Source organism: Sus scrofa, chromosome 12 (genome assembly GCF_000003025.6).
Source record: "Sus scrofa isolate TJ Tabasco breed Duroc chromosome 12, Sscrofa11.1, whole genome shotgun sequence".
NCBI lineage: Eukaryota > Metazoa > Chordata > Mammalia > Artiodactyla > Suidae > Sus > Sus scrofa.
The window spans coordinates 52177062-52193797 of record NC_010454.4 but is presented as its reverse complement, the minus strand read 5'-3'; the positions used below and the strand labels follow the sequence as shown (position 1 = coordinate 52193797).

Here is a 16736-nt window from a genome sequence, read left to right as displayed (position 1 = left end):
TTGATCATGACAATTCGGGGGACAGGGTAGGGAAGTCATGGAGGGAAATTAGTCAGGAATATAAGGCGCAGAAAGTGCTGGAGAAGTTGATCTAGGGAAGAAGTAAATCAGGAAGCCTTCCCGGAGGAAATTACAAGAGCTTTAGGAACAAAATAAAACAAAATAAAAAATGGGCAGGCATTCTAGAGGTACAGAGAAGGCAGGGCAGAAAAAGGAAGGCATCCAGGGGTAAGAGCCTGGCTTTGGCATCAGACCTTAAGCAAGTTACTTAATTTCAATGTATCTATGACAATTAAGTGAGAATGCATTTAAGGCCACGAGGTGGCATAATTACAGCTGTGGAGATAGGTGACAATAATCAGAAGACAGGTACCTAAAACCTCAGCATCGGAATCTGAGGTGAGACAGCTACCAAGGTTTATGCTGGGCGGGAGAGGAGCTTCCATGAATACTTACTTTGAGAGATCCACACGCCCGGGGAAAATACGTCATACAAGCCTTCATTCCTTCCAGTGCAGAGAGTTCACACTGTGGGAAAAACAAAGTAAGGAAGAGGCTGGGAGGCCAACGCCCCAGCAGACCCCATCTCCCCCCTCCCCCTCCCCAGGTCCCTCCACCTGCTTCTTGGTGGCTCCCTCTTCTCACTTCTTCAGTCCTACTCCCCAGCCACTGCCCATCACTCTCCTTAATCCACAGGTGCGAATGAAGCCAATAGGAAGAGGGGCTGAGGGGTGGGGAAGGGGGAGCGTCTCACCTCCGGTCTGAGGCCCAGCAGGGAGGTGAGAAGGCCAGGGAGGTGGTTCATGGAGATGTCCCGGAAGAGTGTAGGAAGCTGGGCCGCATAGCGGAGTAGGTCCTTCAGGACAGCCACGGCCAACTCCATGGTGGGGGGCGGGTCCTGGGACTAGAAAGCAACAACACCCCATGCTCCCAACCTCGCCTTTACGGTCAGCGAGGGGGAATGAGAGAGGTGACAACACAGGGCTTTTGACAAACACCACAGCTGATGTCAATATTACCATCAAATCCACTGGGAATAGACTGCACTAAAGATACGGAGCATCCAAAGTAACATATCTGCCCACAGAAAGGACGTGTGTTCACATTTTATACTATGGGTGTCTGGGGGCCCTAAGAACTTGTTTGGAAAAAACTGTAAAAAGCCACACCTTAAAGCTGACTGACCAGCCAATCTCAATAGTTTCTTGATGCTTCCTTCCTGCATTTCCCTGCCAGGAAGGGAGAGGAGGGCTTCTCAGACCGAAAAAAAGTCTCAGCCGCAACAAAACTGCCCCATCCTTCCGAGCTTGCTTCCAGGTGGCTCAAACCAACCCTGGAACTCACGGAGGAAAAAGGGTGTGAATTTAGGACTTCCCTAGAAAATTAACATTTATCTAAAGAAAAAGCATTCAGCACATTACCTCCTGCTAGACCACAGGCCACAGGTTAATTAAACAAATAAGACTGGCTTGTTAGAAAGGCAGACTAGGTAGCACCAGCTACAAACCAGCCCTCAAGACTGTCCAGCGATCCTACTGCATCTCACTGCTTGGCTCCCTCTGCTACTCAGCCCCTCTTCCACCTCCGTCACCTCTGCACCACCCAACCTGCGCCTTCAGAAAAAGCTGAAGCCCAAAGATGGGAACTCCCTCAGCTCCCTCGCCAGCCCCGAACCCCATCTCCATCGGCATCCCCGCTCTGCTTCCTCCCACCCCAGACCACCCCTTCCACCCCTCCCTGCTTCTCGGAACCTGACGCGGTTAACAGCCCCTCTCCAGTCCCTCTCAGGATTCTGCCCGCCCGCCCGCCCAGCATTGGGACAAGCTCCAGTCCCTCCCATCCTAAGAATCCTCCTGAGCTCAGCCTCCACTCGCTCCATCTCAGTTGTGGCCCCCTATCTCTCCCTAACCACTACAGCCAGACGCCCTGACAAGACCACCTGCCTCCCCGATTTCTAGGCCTCCCCCTCGGCGCTCACTCCGGGGCAATCGGGCTTCAGTGTCCACGGCTCCAGCAGACACACGTTCCCGGTCTCATGCCCCTTCAGCTGACAAACAATTTCCAGCCCTCGTCTCGTTCCAGTTCAGAGGGGCGCACAGAGAGACGACTCTGCCCTCTCCGCTTGCACCCCATCCAACCCCCGCGCCTGGTTATCGCCTTTCCGCCTCCTTTGTAAGCTCATCTCCCCCACCTGACCACTGAATGAGGGGTACCTCAAAATCCAGTCTGCGTAAGTACCCGACTTGATCACCTGAGCCTCATCCTCTGCCTCAACTGCCACCTGAATGCTGAGAACTTGTCCCTCCTGTAAAACACACTGACGCCCCCGCCCACTGAAGCCTCGGGGCTGCACTCAGACATCCGGTCACTTTGCTGGCGCCAGGAGAGGGGGACGCTTCCTGACAGGGCTTCTGCTGATGGCCAAGGCCGTCCTCCTGGAATTTTCACCACTCCCCTCCGCACCAGGCTGTCTTCCGGGGCTCTGAGACTCTGGCGTTACCCCAGACACCCCCTCTCCCTGACCCTATTCCATCATCAGGACCTGTCTACTTTACCTCTAAACCTCTACTTCTCATCTTTTCTACTGCCGCCTCCCTCGTCCAGGCCGCCGGGAATGCTCTCCGGGGTCCCTCTAGTGCCTTCCACATGGTCCTTCTGCTGCCACTCTGGCTCCTTTCTGATCCTTTCTCCACACAGCGGCCAGAGTGGCATTTCTGAGTGAAAATCTGATCACGTCACCACCACCTCCTTCCCCCGACTGAAAGCCTTCCACGAATTCCCACTGTTCCAACAATAAAAACTAAACTCCTTAGCAGGCCTACAATATCACCTCCCTCCCCAGTCGCACCTCATCAACTCCAGCCACACCAGCCTGCTTGCGATTCTTCAAATGGGCCAAACTCTTTTCTCAGGGTTTTTGCACACTCAGAACACTGAGAAAACTGAGCCCGACCTACTCCTACGCATCAGCTCAGAAAAGCCCCTGAACCAGTGACCCTGATCCCGCCACCACCCACACCACCCGGTCTGGGTCAGCATCGCACTAGCCGTGCTCAGAGCCCCCCTCCTTCCCCTCCAGGACACCTACTGCAGTTTGTCCCTTCACACTCAGGGCAGGACGAGTCGCTTCCATCAGAACAGGGATCAGCGAGCTATGGACCGTGACTGCCTATTTCTGCACGGCCCACAAGCTAAGAATGGTTTTTACATTTTAAAGGATTGGAAACCAAACCAACGGAACCCGTAAGTGGTTTGTAAAGCCTAAAACATTTTACTATCAGTAAACATTTACTTCCCAGAAAGTTTCCCAAACCCTGCGATCGACTCTCAGCCCCATGAATGCAGGGTCCAAGTACATCTCATCACGTCTCCTCAGAGCTCAGCACACAGCCTGCCACGTGTGCTCAGAATACGCTTGTGGAAAAACTAAGTGGGGATGTCACCAAAGGATGTAAATTTGGACTCTCCACTGTTACTCAGCAGTAATGAATCAGACTAGTATCCATGAAGATGCAGGTTCAATCCCTGGCCCCACTCAATGGGTTAAGGATCCGGTGCTGCTGTGAGCTGTGGTGTAGGTTGCAGATCCGGCTCAGATCTGTCGTTGCTGTGGCTGTGGTGTAGGCCGGCAGCTACAGCTCCAATTAAACCCCTAGCCTGGGAACCTCCATATGCTACAGGTGTGGCCTTAAAAAGACAAAAAAAAAAAAGAGGAAGAAGAGAATTCTCGTCGTGGCTCAGCAGTAATGAATCCAACTAGTATCCATGAGGACGCAGGTTCAATTCCTGGCCCTGCTCAGTGGGTTAAGGATTCAGCATTGCCGTTGAGCCATGGTGTAGGGTGCAGATGCAGCTCAGATCTGGTGACGCTATGGCGCAGGCCAGCAGCTGCAGCTCCAATTCGAACCCTAACCTGGGAACTTCCATATGCTGCAAGTGCAGCCTAAAAGAAAAAAAAAAGAAAGAGGAAGGGTAGGGAAAAAGAAGCAAACACCTGGGAATAGGAACTTTAGAAACATCACTCATTAGAAAAGCTAATGAGGAAGTGAAACAGTCAGAGGTGACAATGTGTGAAAGGTCAAATGCATTAAAATAAGCAGTAGATAAAAATATCAAAAAGTTTAAAAAGATGTTTCTATTTGAGGCTTATCCTCCCTGCTAGAAGGAAACTACTAATTAGTGGGTCTTCAGAACTCAGTTTCTTTTTTTTCTTTTTGCCATTTCTTGGGCCGCTCCAGCGGCACATGGAGGTTCCCAGGCTAGGGGTCTAATCAGAGCCACAGCTGCCAGCCTACGCCAGAGCCACAGCAACGCGGGATCTGAGCTGCCTCTGTGACCCACACCACAGCTCACGGCAACACCGGATTCTTAACCCACTGAGCAAGGCCAGGGATCAAACCCAGAACCTCATGGTTCCTAGTCGGATTCGTTAACCATTGCGCCACGCCAGGAACTTCAGAACTCAGTTTCTAAGCCTCAAAGTCGTACCACATCCAGGATGGAGAATACAGCACGGCTGGGGGTGGGGGCGAAGGCAGGGTGGCAGCTGAGGCCTTACCTGCAGGACCTGCTGGATGCTCCGAAGCCAGGAGACACAGTGCTGCTGGAACATCTCCGTGGGGCTCTCCCCCACCAGCAGGGACAGCAGACACAGGCCCTCAAACCTTACCAGAAAGAGGTGAGTGATGATGAGTGGGGGGTGGCTAGACTGCAGAGAAAGCTGTTCTCCACTCTTTTACCCTCACTGGGCTAGAGAAAGACATCATCTCCAAATCCACCTCGACTTCTAACTCCTGACGTGCTTGGAGGACTTGGAGGGAGGTGCAGGCAGCAGGAAGAAGGGGATGGAAGGAGGGGCACAGGGAACCTGAAAGCTGGAATAGGTCGGGTTCAACACAAACGAGCTCATGGAAAAATCAAACTCTCCACCTTCTTGGGGATGGAGCAACCTCCTGAATCCATGGGGTGGAGAAAACAGAGGGGCAGGTGTATAGCCCTCTTCCTGAAGAAACATCCCCCTTGGAGCTCTCTCTGTAGCACAGCAGGATCGGTGGCATCTTGGGAGTGCTGGGATGCTGGTTTGATCCCCAGCCCGGCACAGTGGGTTAAGGATCTGGTGTTGCCATAGTGGCTTAGGTGGAAACTGAGGCTTGGATCTGATCCCTGGCCCAGGAACTCCATATGCCGAAGGGAGGCCAAAAAAAAAAAAAAAAAAAAAAGAAAAAGAAAGAAACACGCCCCTGGAGAAAAAAAAAAAAACAGGGTAAAAGACTTACCGAGTTTTGATAGAACCAAGACGGGCATTACTGAGACCCACCAATGCCCCAACAGCTGAAAGGTTCTGGAAGAAAGAAAAGAAGGAAGCGAGTCAGGGACAGGACGCTAAAGACACAGGACTTCTCCAAGCCCTTCCCTGCCCCTGCATCCCTGAAGCCGTTGCTGAACGAAGTTCCCCTTTGAGGCCAAAGACTACTCCTCTAGAGGCCTCTGGCCTTGGCCCTATTCTCAGTAGGTGACACACACAGCAGCCTGTCCCGCAGGCCTTCCTCAGGTTACACCTTACCTGACCCCGCCCCACCTCCTACCCAACAAATCCGTGCTGTCCAGAGGGCTAGACAGCCCCGCTCAGCCCAGCTACCAGGCTTCCAAGACAAGCTCCCTCACCCGTTTCCCTGGACGGCACCCAGCCCCGAGGGACATCCCGAAATGCTCGCTGACTGGACCCTGAACTCATCCCACACCCTCCTCCCTTCACCCCAAACAAATCCTCCTCCCGCCATTCCTAGCGTCCTCGAGCAGCAAGTGCCAGCACAGACCAAGGCAATCGGAGCCTCCTTCCCCCACGGCCGGGAGCCCTGAGGAGGTTTCCCCCTCGGCCCTCCCCCAAGCGACCTCTCCGTCTCCCAGATGTTTCCCCTCCCGGCCCCTGGGTCTCCCCAAGCGGACGCATCACTCATTCCTTCAACAAATATGTTCCGCACTGAGTCAGATGAAGGAATACAGAGCTGAATAAAATAAATAAGGTCTCTGTCTCATGAAGGGAAGTGGTGATCATTTACTCAACCAACGTTTATTTATCTGCTTCATGTGATCCACTGTTTGAGGTGCTAGGGAGCGGATGTTCTTTGAGGAGACAGAAATAAACATATGACCAAATAAGAAACAGCATACTGGACAGCGCCAGGTGCTACAGAGACGAATAAAGCAGACTAAGGAAGGAAAGCAGGGACAGAAGACAGCGTTTCATGTGCAGCGGACACACGGCCCGCTCTAAAAGGCCACCTGAGCAGAGGAAAAGGAGAGGGAGACAGACCGATGCACTCACATGTTGCCTGCGGGAATATAAAATGGTGCAGCCACTTTGGAAAACAGCCCAGCAGTTCCTCAAAAGGTTATAGACAGAGGAGTTCCTGCTGTGATGCAGTGGGTTAAGAATCCAAGTGCAGGAGTTCCTGTCGTGGTGCATCAAAAACAAATCTGACTAAGAACCATGAGGTTGCAGGTTCGATCCTTGGCCTCACTCAGTGGGTTAAGGATCCAGTGTTGCCGTGAGCTGTGGCGTAGGTCAAAGACGTGGCTGGGATCTGACATTGCTGTGGCTCTGGCGTAGGCCGGTGCCTACAGCTCCAATTAGACCCCTAGCCTGGGAACCTCCATATGCCGCAGGTGCTGCCCTAAAAAGGACAAAAGACAAACAAAAAAAGAATCCAACTGCAGTGGCTGGGGTTGCTGTGGAGGTGTGGGTTCAGATCCCGGCCTGGTGTAGCGGGTTAAAAGGATGCAACACTGCCACAGCTGCAGCATGGGTCACAACTATGGCTTGGCTTCAACCCCTGGTCCAGGAACTTCCATGTGTTGGGGTGCAGCCATTAAAAAAAGAGAAAAATTTGCAAGAAAGGAGTGACCAACAGTCACGAATACTACAGACAAGTCAACCAAATCTGACCTTTGAACTTAACATCTTGATGGTCACTAGTGACCTTCAAGACTTACCAGGTGCCTAGGAAGGCGGTATCTCAGTGAAGTAGTTAGGCGAAAAGCCTAAATGGAATGAGTTCTAAGGGACAACTAACAGAGTCATGACGCACTCAGGGGAGTGTCTCTACTGGACACCAAGACAAGTGGGTGAAAGGGTGTCAAGACACAAGATTATACAAGCTCCCCACAGGGAAAAACCTAACTTTTCACTGAGGAAAGCTGGCAGACATCACCTTAACCCATAATCAAAGTTACTATCACCAGGAATGGGACAAAGAGATATGGCCTGTCTCTTGATACGATGCAGCAAGAAAGGCATACAGCATTTCTGCAAGATGCTCACCAAAAATATACAATCTGAACATAATCATCAGAAAACAGCGGACAGGGAGTTCCTGCCGTGGCTCAGTGATTAATAACGAATCCGACTAGCAACCACGAGGGTTCGGGATTGATCCCTGGCCTTGCTCAGTGGGTTAAGGATCCGGTGTTGCCATGAGCTGTACTGTAGGTCGCAGATTCGGCTCGGATCCCGCGTTGCTGTGGTTCTGGCGTAGGCCAGTAGCTACAGCTCCAATTCGACTCCCAGCCTGGGAACCTCCATATGCTGCAGGTGCAGCCCTAAAAAAGACAAAACACAAAAGACAAAAAAAAAAAAAAAAAAGAAAGAAAAGAAAACAGTGGACAAACTGAGGCACATGCTATAAAATAACTATCCTGTAGTCTTTGAAAATACCAAGATCCTAAGAAATTTTTCTTTTGCTATAAAAAAACTTTGAGGACACTTAGGACAACTGACAAAATTGGAATAAGATCTATATATTAAATCATTTACTGTATCAATGTTGATTTTCTGACTTTGATGATGGAACGTGGTTATGCAAGGGAACGTCATTGTTTTCAAGGCTAGACACACGCAAGTATTCAGAGGCAAAAGGGCATCATGTCTGCAACGTCCCCCAGTGTGGACCCAGAGAAAAATACGCACAGAGAGATAAAACAAATATGCATTTATGGGAGTTCCCGTTGTGCGTCAGTGGAAATGAACCCGACTAGTTTCCACGAGGATACAGGTTCGATTCCTGGCCTTGCTCAGTGGGTTAAGGATCCAGCGTTGCTGTGAGCTATGGTGTAGGTCAAAGACACGGCTTGGATCCTGCGTTGCTGTGGCTGTGGCGTAGGCTCTGATTCGATCCCTAGGCCGGGAACCTCCATATGCTACAGATGCAGCCCTAAAAAGTAAAGCAAAAAGTGAAGTTAAAGTTCTCTTGTGGCACAGCGGGTTAAGAATCCGGCATTGTCACTGCAGCAGCTTGGGTCACTGCTGTGGTTCGGGTTCGGTCCCTGGCCTGGGAACTTCCACATGCCAAGGGCACAGCCAAAAAAATAATAATGATAAAATGGTGACATTTAGAGAATCTAGAGATGGGATTAAGATGGCGGAATAGAAGGACTGGAGCTCAACTTCTCTCCTAAAAACAACAAAATTCACAACTAAAAGCTGAGCAATCTTCACTCAAATGGACCAGAAACCTTAAAAAAGATATCCTACTCCAGAAGACAAAGAGGAGGCCACATCAAGAGGTAGGAGGGGCGATTTCGTGATATAAACAACCCCATATCTCCCGGGTGGGAAGCCCCACAGACTGGAAACTAAATGGTTCACAGAGACTCACCTACAGGAGTGAGAGTTCTGAGTCCCACATCAAACTCTCACATGTGGTGATCTGGCACTGGGAGAAAGAGCCCCTGGAGCATCTGGCATTGACGGCCAGTGGGGCTTGTGTGCAGGAGCTCCACTGGACAGGGGAAAACGGAGACCCCATTCTTAAAAGGCACACACAGACTTTCATGTGCATGGGGTCCCAGGGCAAAGCAAAGCTTCCATAGGAATCTGGGTCAAACCTGACTGCATCCTGGGAAAACAGGGGTGAATGTGGCTTGTTGTGAGGGAAAAACATTGGAAGCAAAGCTCTCGGGAATATTCAGCAGCGTGCCTTTCTCTGGAGGTAGGCATTTTGGGAAGACCTGGCCCCACCCATCAGTCAGGGATGAGAAGCCCCAGGGCAAACAACAATCCAGGTGGGATCCCAGCACCACCCCTCAGTAAAGAGGCTGCCTAAGACCCCTCAGGCACACAGCCCACCTCTAATCCCATCCAGAGACCAAGTCCCACCCACCAGAGGGATTACAATCAGCCCCACCTACCAGTGGGCAGGCATCAGTCCCTCCCATCAGGAAGCCTACAGCAAGCCCCCATACCGACTTGAGCCACAAGGGGGGCAGACACCAGAAGTAAGAGAGGCTACAACCCTATTATCTGTAAAAAGGTCACCACATCAAAAACCTATAAAAATGAGAAGACAGAGAACTGTAACTTAGATGAGGGAGAAAGGAAAAACCCCAGAAAAATCAGCTAAGCGATGAGGAGATTCTCAGCCTCCAGGAAAAAGACTTTAGACTGTTGACATATACACAATGGAATATTACTCAGCCATTAAAAGTAATGAAATACCAGCATTTTTAGCAACATGGATGGACCTAGAAATTATCATGCTAAGTGAAGTCAGCCATACAATGAGACACCAGCATCAAATGCTTTCACTGACATGTGGAATCTGAAAAAAGGACAGACCGAACTTCTTTGCAGAACAGATGCTGACTCACAGACATTGAAAAACTTATGGTCTCGGAGTTCCCGTTGTGTCGCAGTGGTTAACGAATCCGACTAGGAACCATGAGGTTGCGGGTTCGGTCCCTGCCCTTGCTCAGTGGATCAACGATCCGGCGTTGCCGTGAGCTGTGGTGTAGGTTGCAGATGCGGCTCGGATCCCACGTTGCTGTGGCTCTGGCATAGGCCGGTGGCTACAGCTCCGATTTGACCCCTAGCCTGGGAACCTCCATATGCCGTGGGAGCGGCCCAAAGAAATAGCAAAAAAAAAGACAAAAAAAAAAAAAAAAAGAAAAAAGAAAAACTTATGGTCTCCAAAGGAGACGGTTTGGGGGGTGGGGGGATGCGCTGGGGGTGTGGGATGGAAATCCTGTGAAATTGGATTGTTATAATCCTTATACAACTACAGATGTGATAAATTCATTTGAGTAATAAAAAAATAAAATAAAAAAATAGAGAATCTAGGTGAAGGGTATATTATTTCAAATTTTCTAAAAGTTGTACATCATTTCAAAGTAATATTTAAAAAAAAAGAAAAAGAAGAATGGAAGAAAGTGCAAATGACAACGACTCTTTCTGAGAAGTTCTGCCATAAAGAGAAGTAGAGAAGTGGAGCAGGAGCTGGAGGGAGACTTTTTTTAAGCAGTCTTGAGCTATGCGCTGATGAAAATGACCTAACAGAGAGGGAAAAGCTGATGAAGTAGAGAAGCGATGTACTTGTGTGAGTGGAGAAGGGATACGTGTGTATAAGCAGAAGGCTGGCCTTGGCAGGGGCATGGCCCAGCTCACCCCTAACAATGGGAGGGACGGCAGAGCAGACAGGCACAGACACAGGCAGACATGGTGGTGGGAGCCTCTGGGAATTCCCAGCCTACTCTACCTACTTTCTCAGTGAAATGGGAAGAAGGTCATCGGATAAAGGTAAGGATGGAAAGATGTAATCAGAAGTCCTCTAGGAGGAGTTCCCATCGTGGCTCTGTGATTAACAAATCCAACTAGGTACGATGAGGTTGCGGGTTGGATCCCTGACCTTGCTCAGTGGGTTGAGAATCCGGCATTGCCATGAGCTGTGGTGTAGGTCACAGACGCGGCTTGGATCCCGCGTTGCTATGACTCTGGCCTAGGCCGGCGGCTGAAGCTCCAATTGGACCCCTAGCCTGGAAGCCTCCATATGCCGTGGATGTGGTCCTAGAAAAAGAAAAAAAAAAGACCAAAAAAAAAAAAAAAAAAAAAAAGTTGTCTAGGAAAGTGGAAATGCAACAGGACTGCCAGGCAACACTAAGGGTCCACTAGAGATGATGGCCATGAATTTCAAGTGAGGCCAGCCAAAAACAAACAAACAAAATGAGACCAGCCGGATGTGCACTGTGGTATATGGAATGACTGGCCAAGAAGGACCTGCTGTAGAGCACAGGGAACCCTACCTCATATTCTGTGATAATCTATATGGGAAAAGAATCTGAAAAAAAATGGATGTATATGTTGAACTGAATCACTCTGTTGTACAGTAGAAATTATCATGTCACTGTAAATCAACTGTACTTCAAGAAAACTTTAAAAGGGCGGGGGGGACAAAGATTAGGTCCCTCTCAAAGCAGACATTTAAAGCCGGGTAAAGAACAGAGGAGGTATTACGTATCTGTGTCACCTGCTGAGCAGGGGTGGGAGGTCCAGGGGAAGAGAAAGGAGAGAGAAAAGAGACATTTCAAAATTAAAGAAATTTTAAAAGGTTAAAGAAGACTGTGGCACAGTGGGTTAAGGATCTGACTGCAGCAGCTCCGGCTGCTATGCAAGCGTGGGTTTGATCCCTGGCCTGGGAACTTCCATATGTCCCAGGGGTGGCTGAAAAAGAAGAAAAAAAAAAAAAGGAATTTCCAAATAGAATTAAGTTTTGTGAGGCATAATGTCACAAAATCATGTCCTCGATTCTTTAGGGAATTGATAAAATTATAAACAAAAGTAATTTATTTTACCATGGTTAAGACTTTTCCAACAAATAAACTTCTCATCAGGAAGGATGAGGGAAAAGAGAGTGAGACAGCCAATCGGGAAACATGCTATGTTTTTCTCCAGCTGTACCGAGCTGTGCAAGTGCAGGCACCAAAAAAGCAGAGCTGGATTTAACATAGACGGGGTGCTGCCAGGCAAGCACAACAACGGGAAGGGGGCAAGGAAGTGATTATAATGGAATTTAAACCAAGTAAAAAGAGAAAAAGAACCTGACAGATAATAACGGAATAAACTAAGAACAACCAAAATGGGATGGACTACTGTATTTTTTAAGAGTGTTTACAGAATTCCCAATGTGGCACAGTGGATTAAGAATCCAGACTGGATCAGTGCAGAGGGTTAAAGGATCCGGCATTACCACAGCTGCAGCTCGGGTCTCAGCTGTGGCTTGGATTCAATACCTGGCCTGGGAACTTCCATATGCCCCCAGTGCATCCAAAAAAAGAAAAATAAATTTAAAAAATAAATAAAACAAGGTGTTTAGGAAAGCCTCCCTCTGAAATGATGGCATGTAAGCTGAAACCTAAATAAGCAGCCTCCTCACTAGGGAGTCTCCCAGCAAAGAATGAAGGAACTGATGAGCAATGGCCTCAGCTGCTGCAGAAATGAAACCAGCCTGGGTGGCTGGAGCACAGTGAAGACAGGCCAGGAGTCATGGGAGATGAAGTCAAGAGGCCAGCAGAGGCCACACTGTGTAAGGCCTGGTGCAATAAGTTACTGTACGGCTTCAAGCAGGAGGATGCTATAATCTTATTGAAATTTTTAAAAAGATCACCAGCTACTGGCTACAGGATAAGACAGTACAAAGCCCTTGGAACATGAAGAACAAGACCCTCTATCCTTCAAAGTATGTGCAATTACAGGGGAAATGAGATATGAGATTTGCTTTAAAATGCTTTACAGGGGCAGGGAGGTGGGAGGCAGTTGGGAAAGTGGGAGTGAAACAGACTGGCAAAATGTTCATTGTTAAATTTGGGTGATAAAGACGATAGCCAAGACATGGAAGCAACCTAAATGTCCACGGACAGATGACTGGCTTAGGAAGATGTGGTGTATATACACAATGGAACACTACTCGGCCATTAAAAAGAACAAAATAATGCCATTTGCACCCACATGGATGGAACTAGAGACTCTAATACTAAGTGAAATAAGTCAGAAAGAGAAAGATAAATACCATGATACCACTTATATCTGAAATCTTTTTTTTTTTTTTTTTTTTTTTTTGCTTTTTAGGGCCGCACCTGTAGCATATGGCGGTTCCCAGGCTAGCGGTCCAATCAGAGCCACAGCCACAGCCACGCCAGATCTGAGCCACGTCTACGACCTACACCACAGCTCACAGCAACACCAGATGCTTAACCCACTGAGCAAGGCCAGGGATCGAACCCGCAACCTCACAGTTCCTAGTTGGATTTGTTTCCACTGCACCATGATGGGAACTCCTACATCTGGAATCTAATATATAGCATAAATGAACCTTTCCACAGAAAAGAAAATCATGGACTTGGAGAACAGATTCGTGGTTGGGGAGGAGGAGGGGGAGGGAGTGGGATGGATTGGGGACTTGGGGTTAATAGATGCAGACTATTGCCAGTGGACTGGATAAGCAATGAGATCCTGTTGTATAGCACTGGGAACTGTATCTAGTCACTTATGATGGAGCATGATGGAGAATATGAGAAAAAGAATGTATGTATGTATGTATGTGTAACTGGGTCACCTTGCTGTACAGTAGAAAACTGACAGAACACTATAAACCAGCTCTAATGAAAAAAAATAAAAATCATTGTGTAAAAAAAAATTTTTTTAAATTGGGGTGATAAAGAGAACATAGGGTGGGTGTTTCAAAATACTATTTGCTCTACTTTTGTGTCATCTGAAATTTTCCATAAGTTTTTCTTTTTTAAACTACATGCAAAAACAAAACAAAGCAAAGCCCAGTTGTGTAGGTATGGGAGGAGGTTGAGTGTAATAATTTCAATACAGTGTAATAAAGAGCAGCCAAGCATAGGTGGTTTGCAAAGGTTTCCCAAAGGCAATAACAAATAAATACTGAGTTGAAAAGATAGGGTGGTGGGGAAGCATAGGGAGGGATTCTAAAAAGCAGAAGGCTGTAAGTGCAAAGGCCCTGAGGCAAGAAAGCCCAGGTACTGAAGGATTTTTAAAGGCAGCAAACAGGATCTGGATTTTGCTTTAGAAAGCTCACTCCGGCTACTGTGTGTGAAATGGATTAAAAAGAGCAAGACTGAAAGCAAGGAGACCAGTTAGGAGACCAGTTGCTACAGCACAAGCCAGAAATTGTGAACTGTGCTCAGGTAGCTCCATTTGGAAACTACTAAGTTTGCAGTACCTGTGGGAAAGCAAAGTTGGTGATGAAGCTTAGAGGGACTGACCAATCAATGGATCTCTTTATATCTCAAGCTCCAGGTTTATTCACTTACCTTCATTTCTCATCTCAATTAAACTAGAAATTTGTGAAGGAAAAAGATAATGGCTTACTAATCTACGTAGAGATGAAGAATAGTAGCTAAGGAGTTCCCATCATGGCACAGCAGAAACAAATCCGACTAGGAACCGTGAGGTTCGATCCCTGGCCTCCCGCAGTAGGTTAAGGATCTGGCGTTGCCGTGACCTGCGGTCTAGGTCACAGACTTGGCTCGGATCCCAAGTTGCTCCCATTGGACCCCTAGCCTGGAAACCTCCATATGCCTCCGGCGCTGCCCTAAAAAGCAAAAAAAAAAAAAAAAAAAAAAAAAAAAAGAATAGTAGCTAACACGTAACAGATACTCAATGAATGTTCGCTGAATGAAAATCTACAAGGAAGCAAAGGAAACCCACCACACAGTTCTCAATCCAACACACAGTAGAAAAAGTTTCAAAGCAAGATATACCCAAAAATGCAGTAAAGCAAATATTAAAGAGGAAATCTAACTTCTTTACTCAAAATGCTTCTAGTCTTTAAAAACTTAGGAGAAAATAAGCAAGACATTAAGTTCATGTAGCTTAACTTGAGGGAAGAGGGGAAGACTTGAAAGGGACGAAGAAAATCACACATTTATGGGCAGAATAGATAACATTTCCAAAATACTTAGGAACCACATCGGTCAGAGGAGGTGAACTGGGCTGTTATCAGAGGCATGGTTTTGTCCCCTCAACGAGGACTAATGTTAATATAAATAAATGAAGTCATCTCTGATCAATTTGGGGCTAAGATTATTGAACCGCCTCAGGTGCAACAACTCTCTTCCCGGAAGGAAGCACAGAGCTGGGAAGGTCTCGCTAACAAAGGCTGGACAAGGAAGACCTCATGTACATGGGTCTTGAAGCATGGGTAGAATCAGGAAGAGGGTAAGGGGGAGAAAATGGAGCGCAGGCGATATTAAAGGTGGACCAATCATAGGTTAGATAGTTAGGTCCTCTTAGAATCAGTACTTTCACCTGGGCAAGATGATGGGGATTTAAGATCAGATGGGGGCAGTGGGAAAGATACGGAAAGGAGTGGATGGATCTGAAAGCTACTTAAGTGATAAAATCAAAAGGACTTAATTGACTGCAAATGGAGGTGTGTGAGCATGAAGAAGGTGTTTAGAGTGACATCTGGGTTTCTAGGTTGCACAACTGAATGGCTGTAAGAGTCTACCCTAGCATGATCCAAAAGACCCTTCTTTAATTATTCATTTATTTTTGTCTTTTTAAGGTCACATCCGTGGCATATAGAGGTTCCCAGGCTAGGGGTCAAACCGGAGCTGTAGCCGCCGGCCTACGTCACAGCCACAGTAATGCCAGAACGGAGCAGCGTCCGCGACCTACACTACAGCTCACGGCAACGCAGGATCCTAAACCCACTGAGCGACACCAGGGATGGAACTCGAGTTCTCATGGATGCTAGTCAGATTCGTTTCCACTGAGCCACGACAGAAACTCCCAAAGGGCCCTTCTAAGCCAGTCTACACAGCGCTGCATAATCTATCCACTGCCTCATCGGGCCCACTCTCTCTCCGGCCACCTCTGAACCCCAGGCAAAATGTTCCCACCACAGGACCTTCCCACATGAGCCTTCCGCTGACTGAACCGTCCTTCCCATTTTCCTTCCCTACCCAACACCCACTCATCCTTGGGGATCTCGCTTTAAACTCCAGTACCTCAGGAAAACCTCTGCAATTCTCCAGACTATGTCAGTGGTCCCTAATATACCATTCTCATAGTTTTTCTCATAACATTTTGTTCATCGCCATCGCATCTATAACGAGCGCCCAGGACCCGGCCCTCAGTAAGAGCGCAGTAAACAGGTGTCCATTCACTCAGTCGAAACTATCCGCGAAACAGATACTGCCTGAGGAAAAAGAAACTAAAGATCACATATCTAGTGAGTGATGTGGCCTGGGATCGCACCCATTCACGTGTGTCCACCAACAGCCTAGCAATATAGAAAAGAGGCCCTTCCTCTTCCCTAAATTTCTTCCATTCGTGGCTGATAAAGAAAAATGGGTGAATCTCGTCCAGACTAATGTCTGGATCCACTTTCTGCCCCCAGTTCTCCTTCCCTACACCTCCCCACTGCAGCTGCAAAGCACCAAGACCCCTGCGCACAAAAGCTGCGCCAACCTTCCAACCCGACCGCCGGCCAGAGGGCCACAGACTCACCGGGGCCCCGCCCACCGTCCCATGTAGCCGCAATAGGCACATGAGCCCCGGCAAGTGTGGGGCCGAGGGGGCTGGGGGATGCACGGGGGCAACGGTGGATCCCGCTCGCGGCTGCAGCAACCCCGACACGCTATCCAGCAGCAGCAGGCGAAGACGCGGGACCGAGACCACCGCCGAGAGACCCCCGGTCCCGCCGGGAACCCCGGCCGCGGAGCCCGCAGAGGGTCCGCTGAGAACCGCCGCCGCCATCTTCACCCGGACTGTAGTGGTGGCGTGGCGCGATGACGCAAACACACCGCGACGCACGCCTCGAGGGGAAGGGGCGTGAGGAGGGGGCCGTGGTCTTGCGCGTTGCGTGCACGGCGGTTGGACTGCGCGTTCGGACTGGAAAGGAGCATGCGCGGCGTGGAGAGACCCAGGCGCCCCCGCG

General features: G+C 48.8%; 1 protein-coding gene across 1 annotated transcript in view; it reads right to left on the bottom strand.

Moving 5' to 3' along the window:
- PELP1 (proline, glutamate and leucine rich protein 1) overlaps positions 1-16736 on the bottom strand; it is a 52366-nt gene extending 35630 nt beyond the window's left edge. Inside the window, 5 exon segments of the mRNA XM_021067790.1 lie at positions 457-528; positions 755-904; positions 4559-4664; positions 5277-5341; positions 16307-16736. Of these exon segments, the coding sequence (XP_020923449.1) occupies positions 457-528; positions 755-904; positions 4559-4664; positions 5277-5341; positions 16307-16555 (642 nt within the window). The 5' untranslated portion in view covers positions 16556-16736.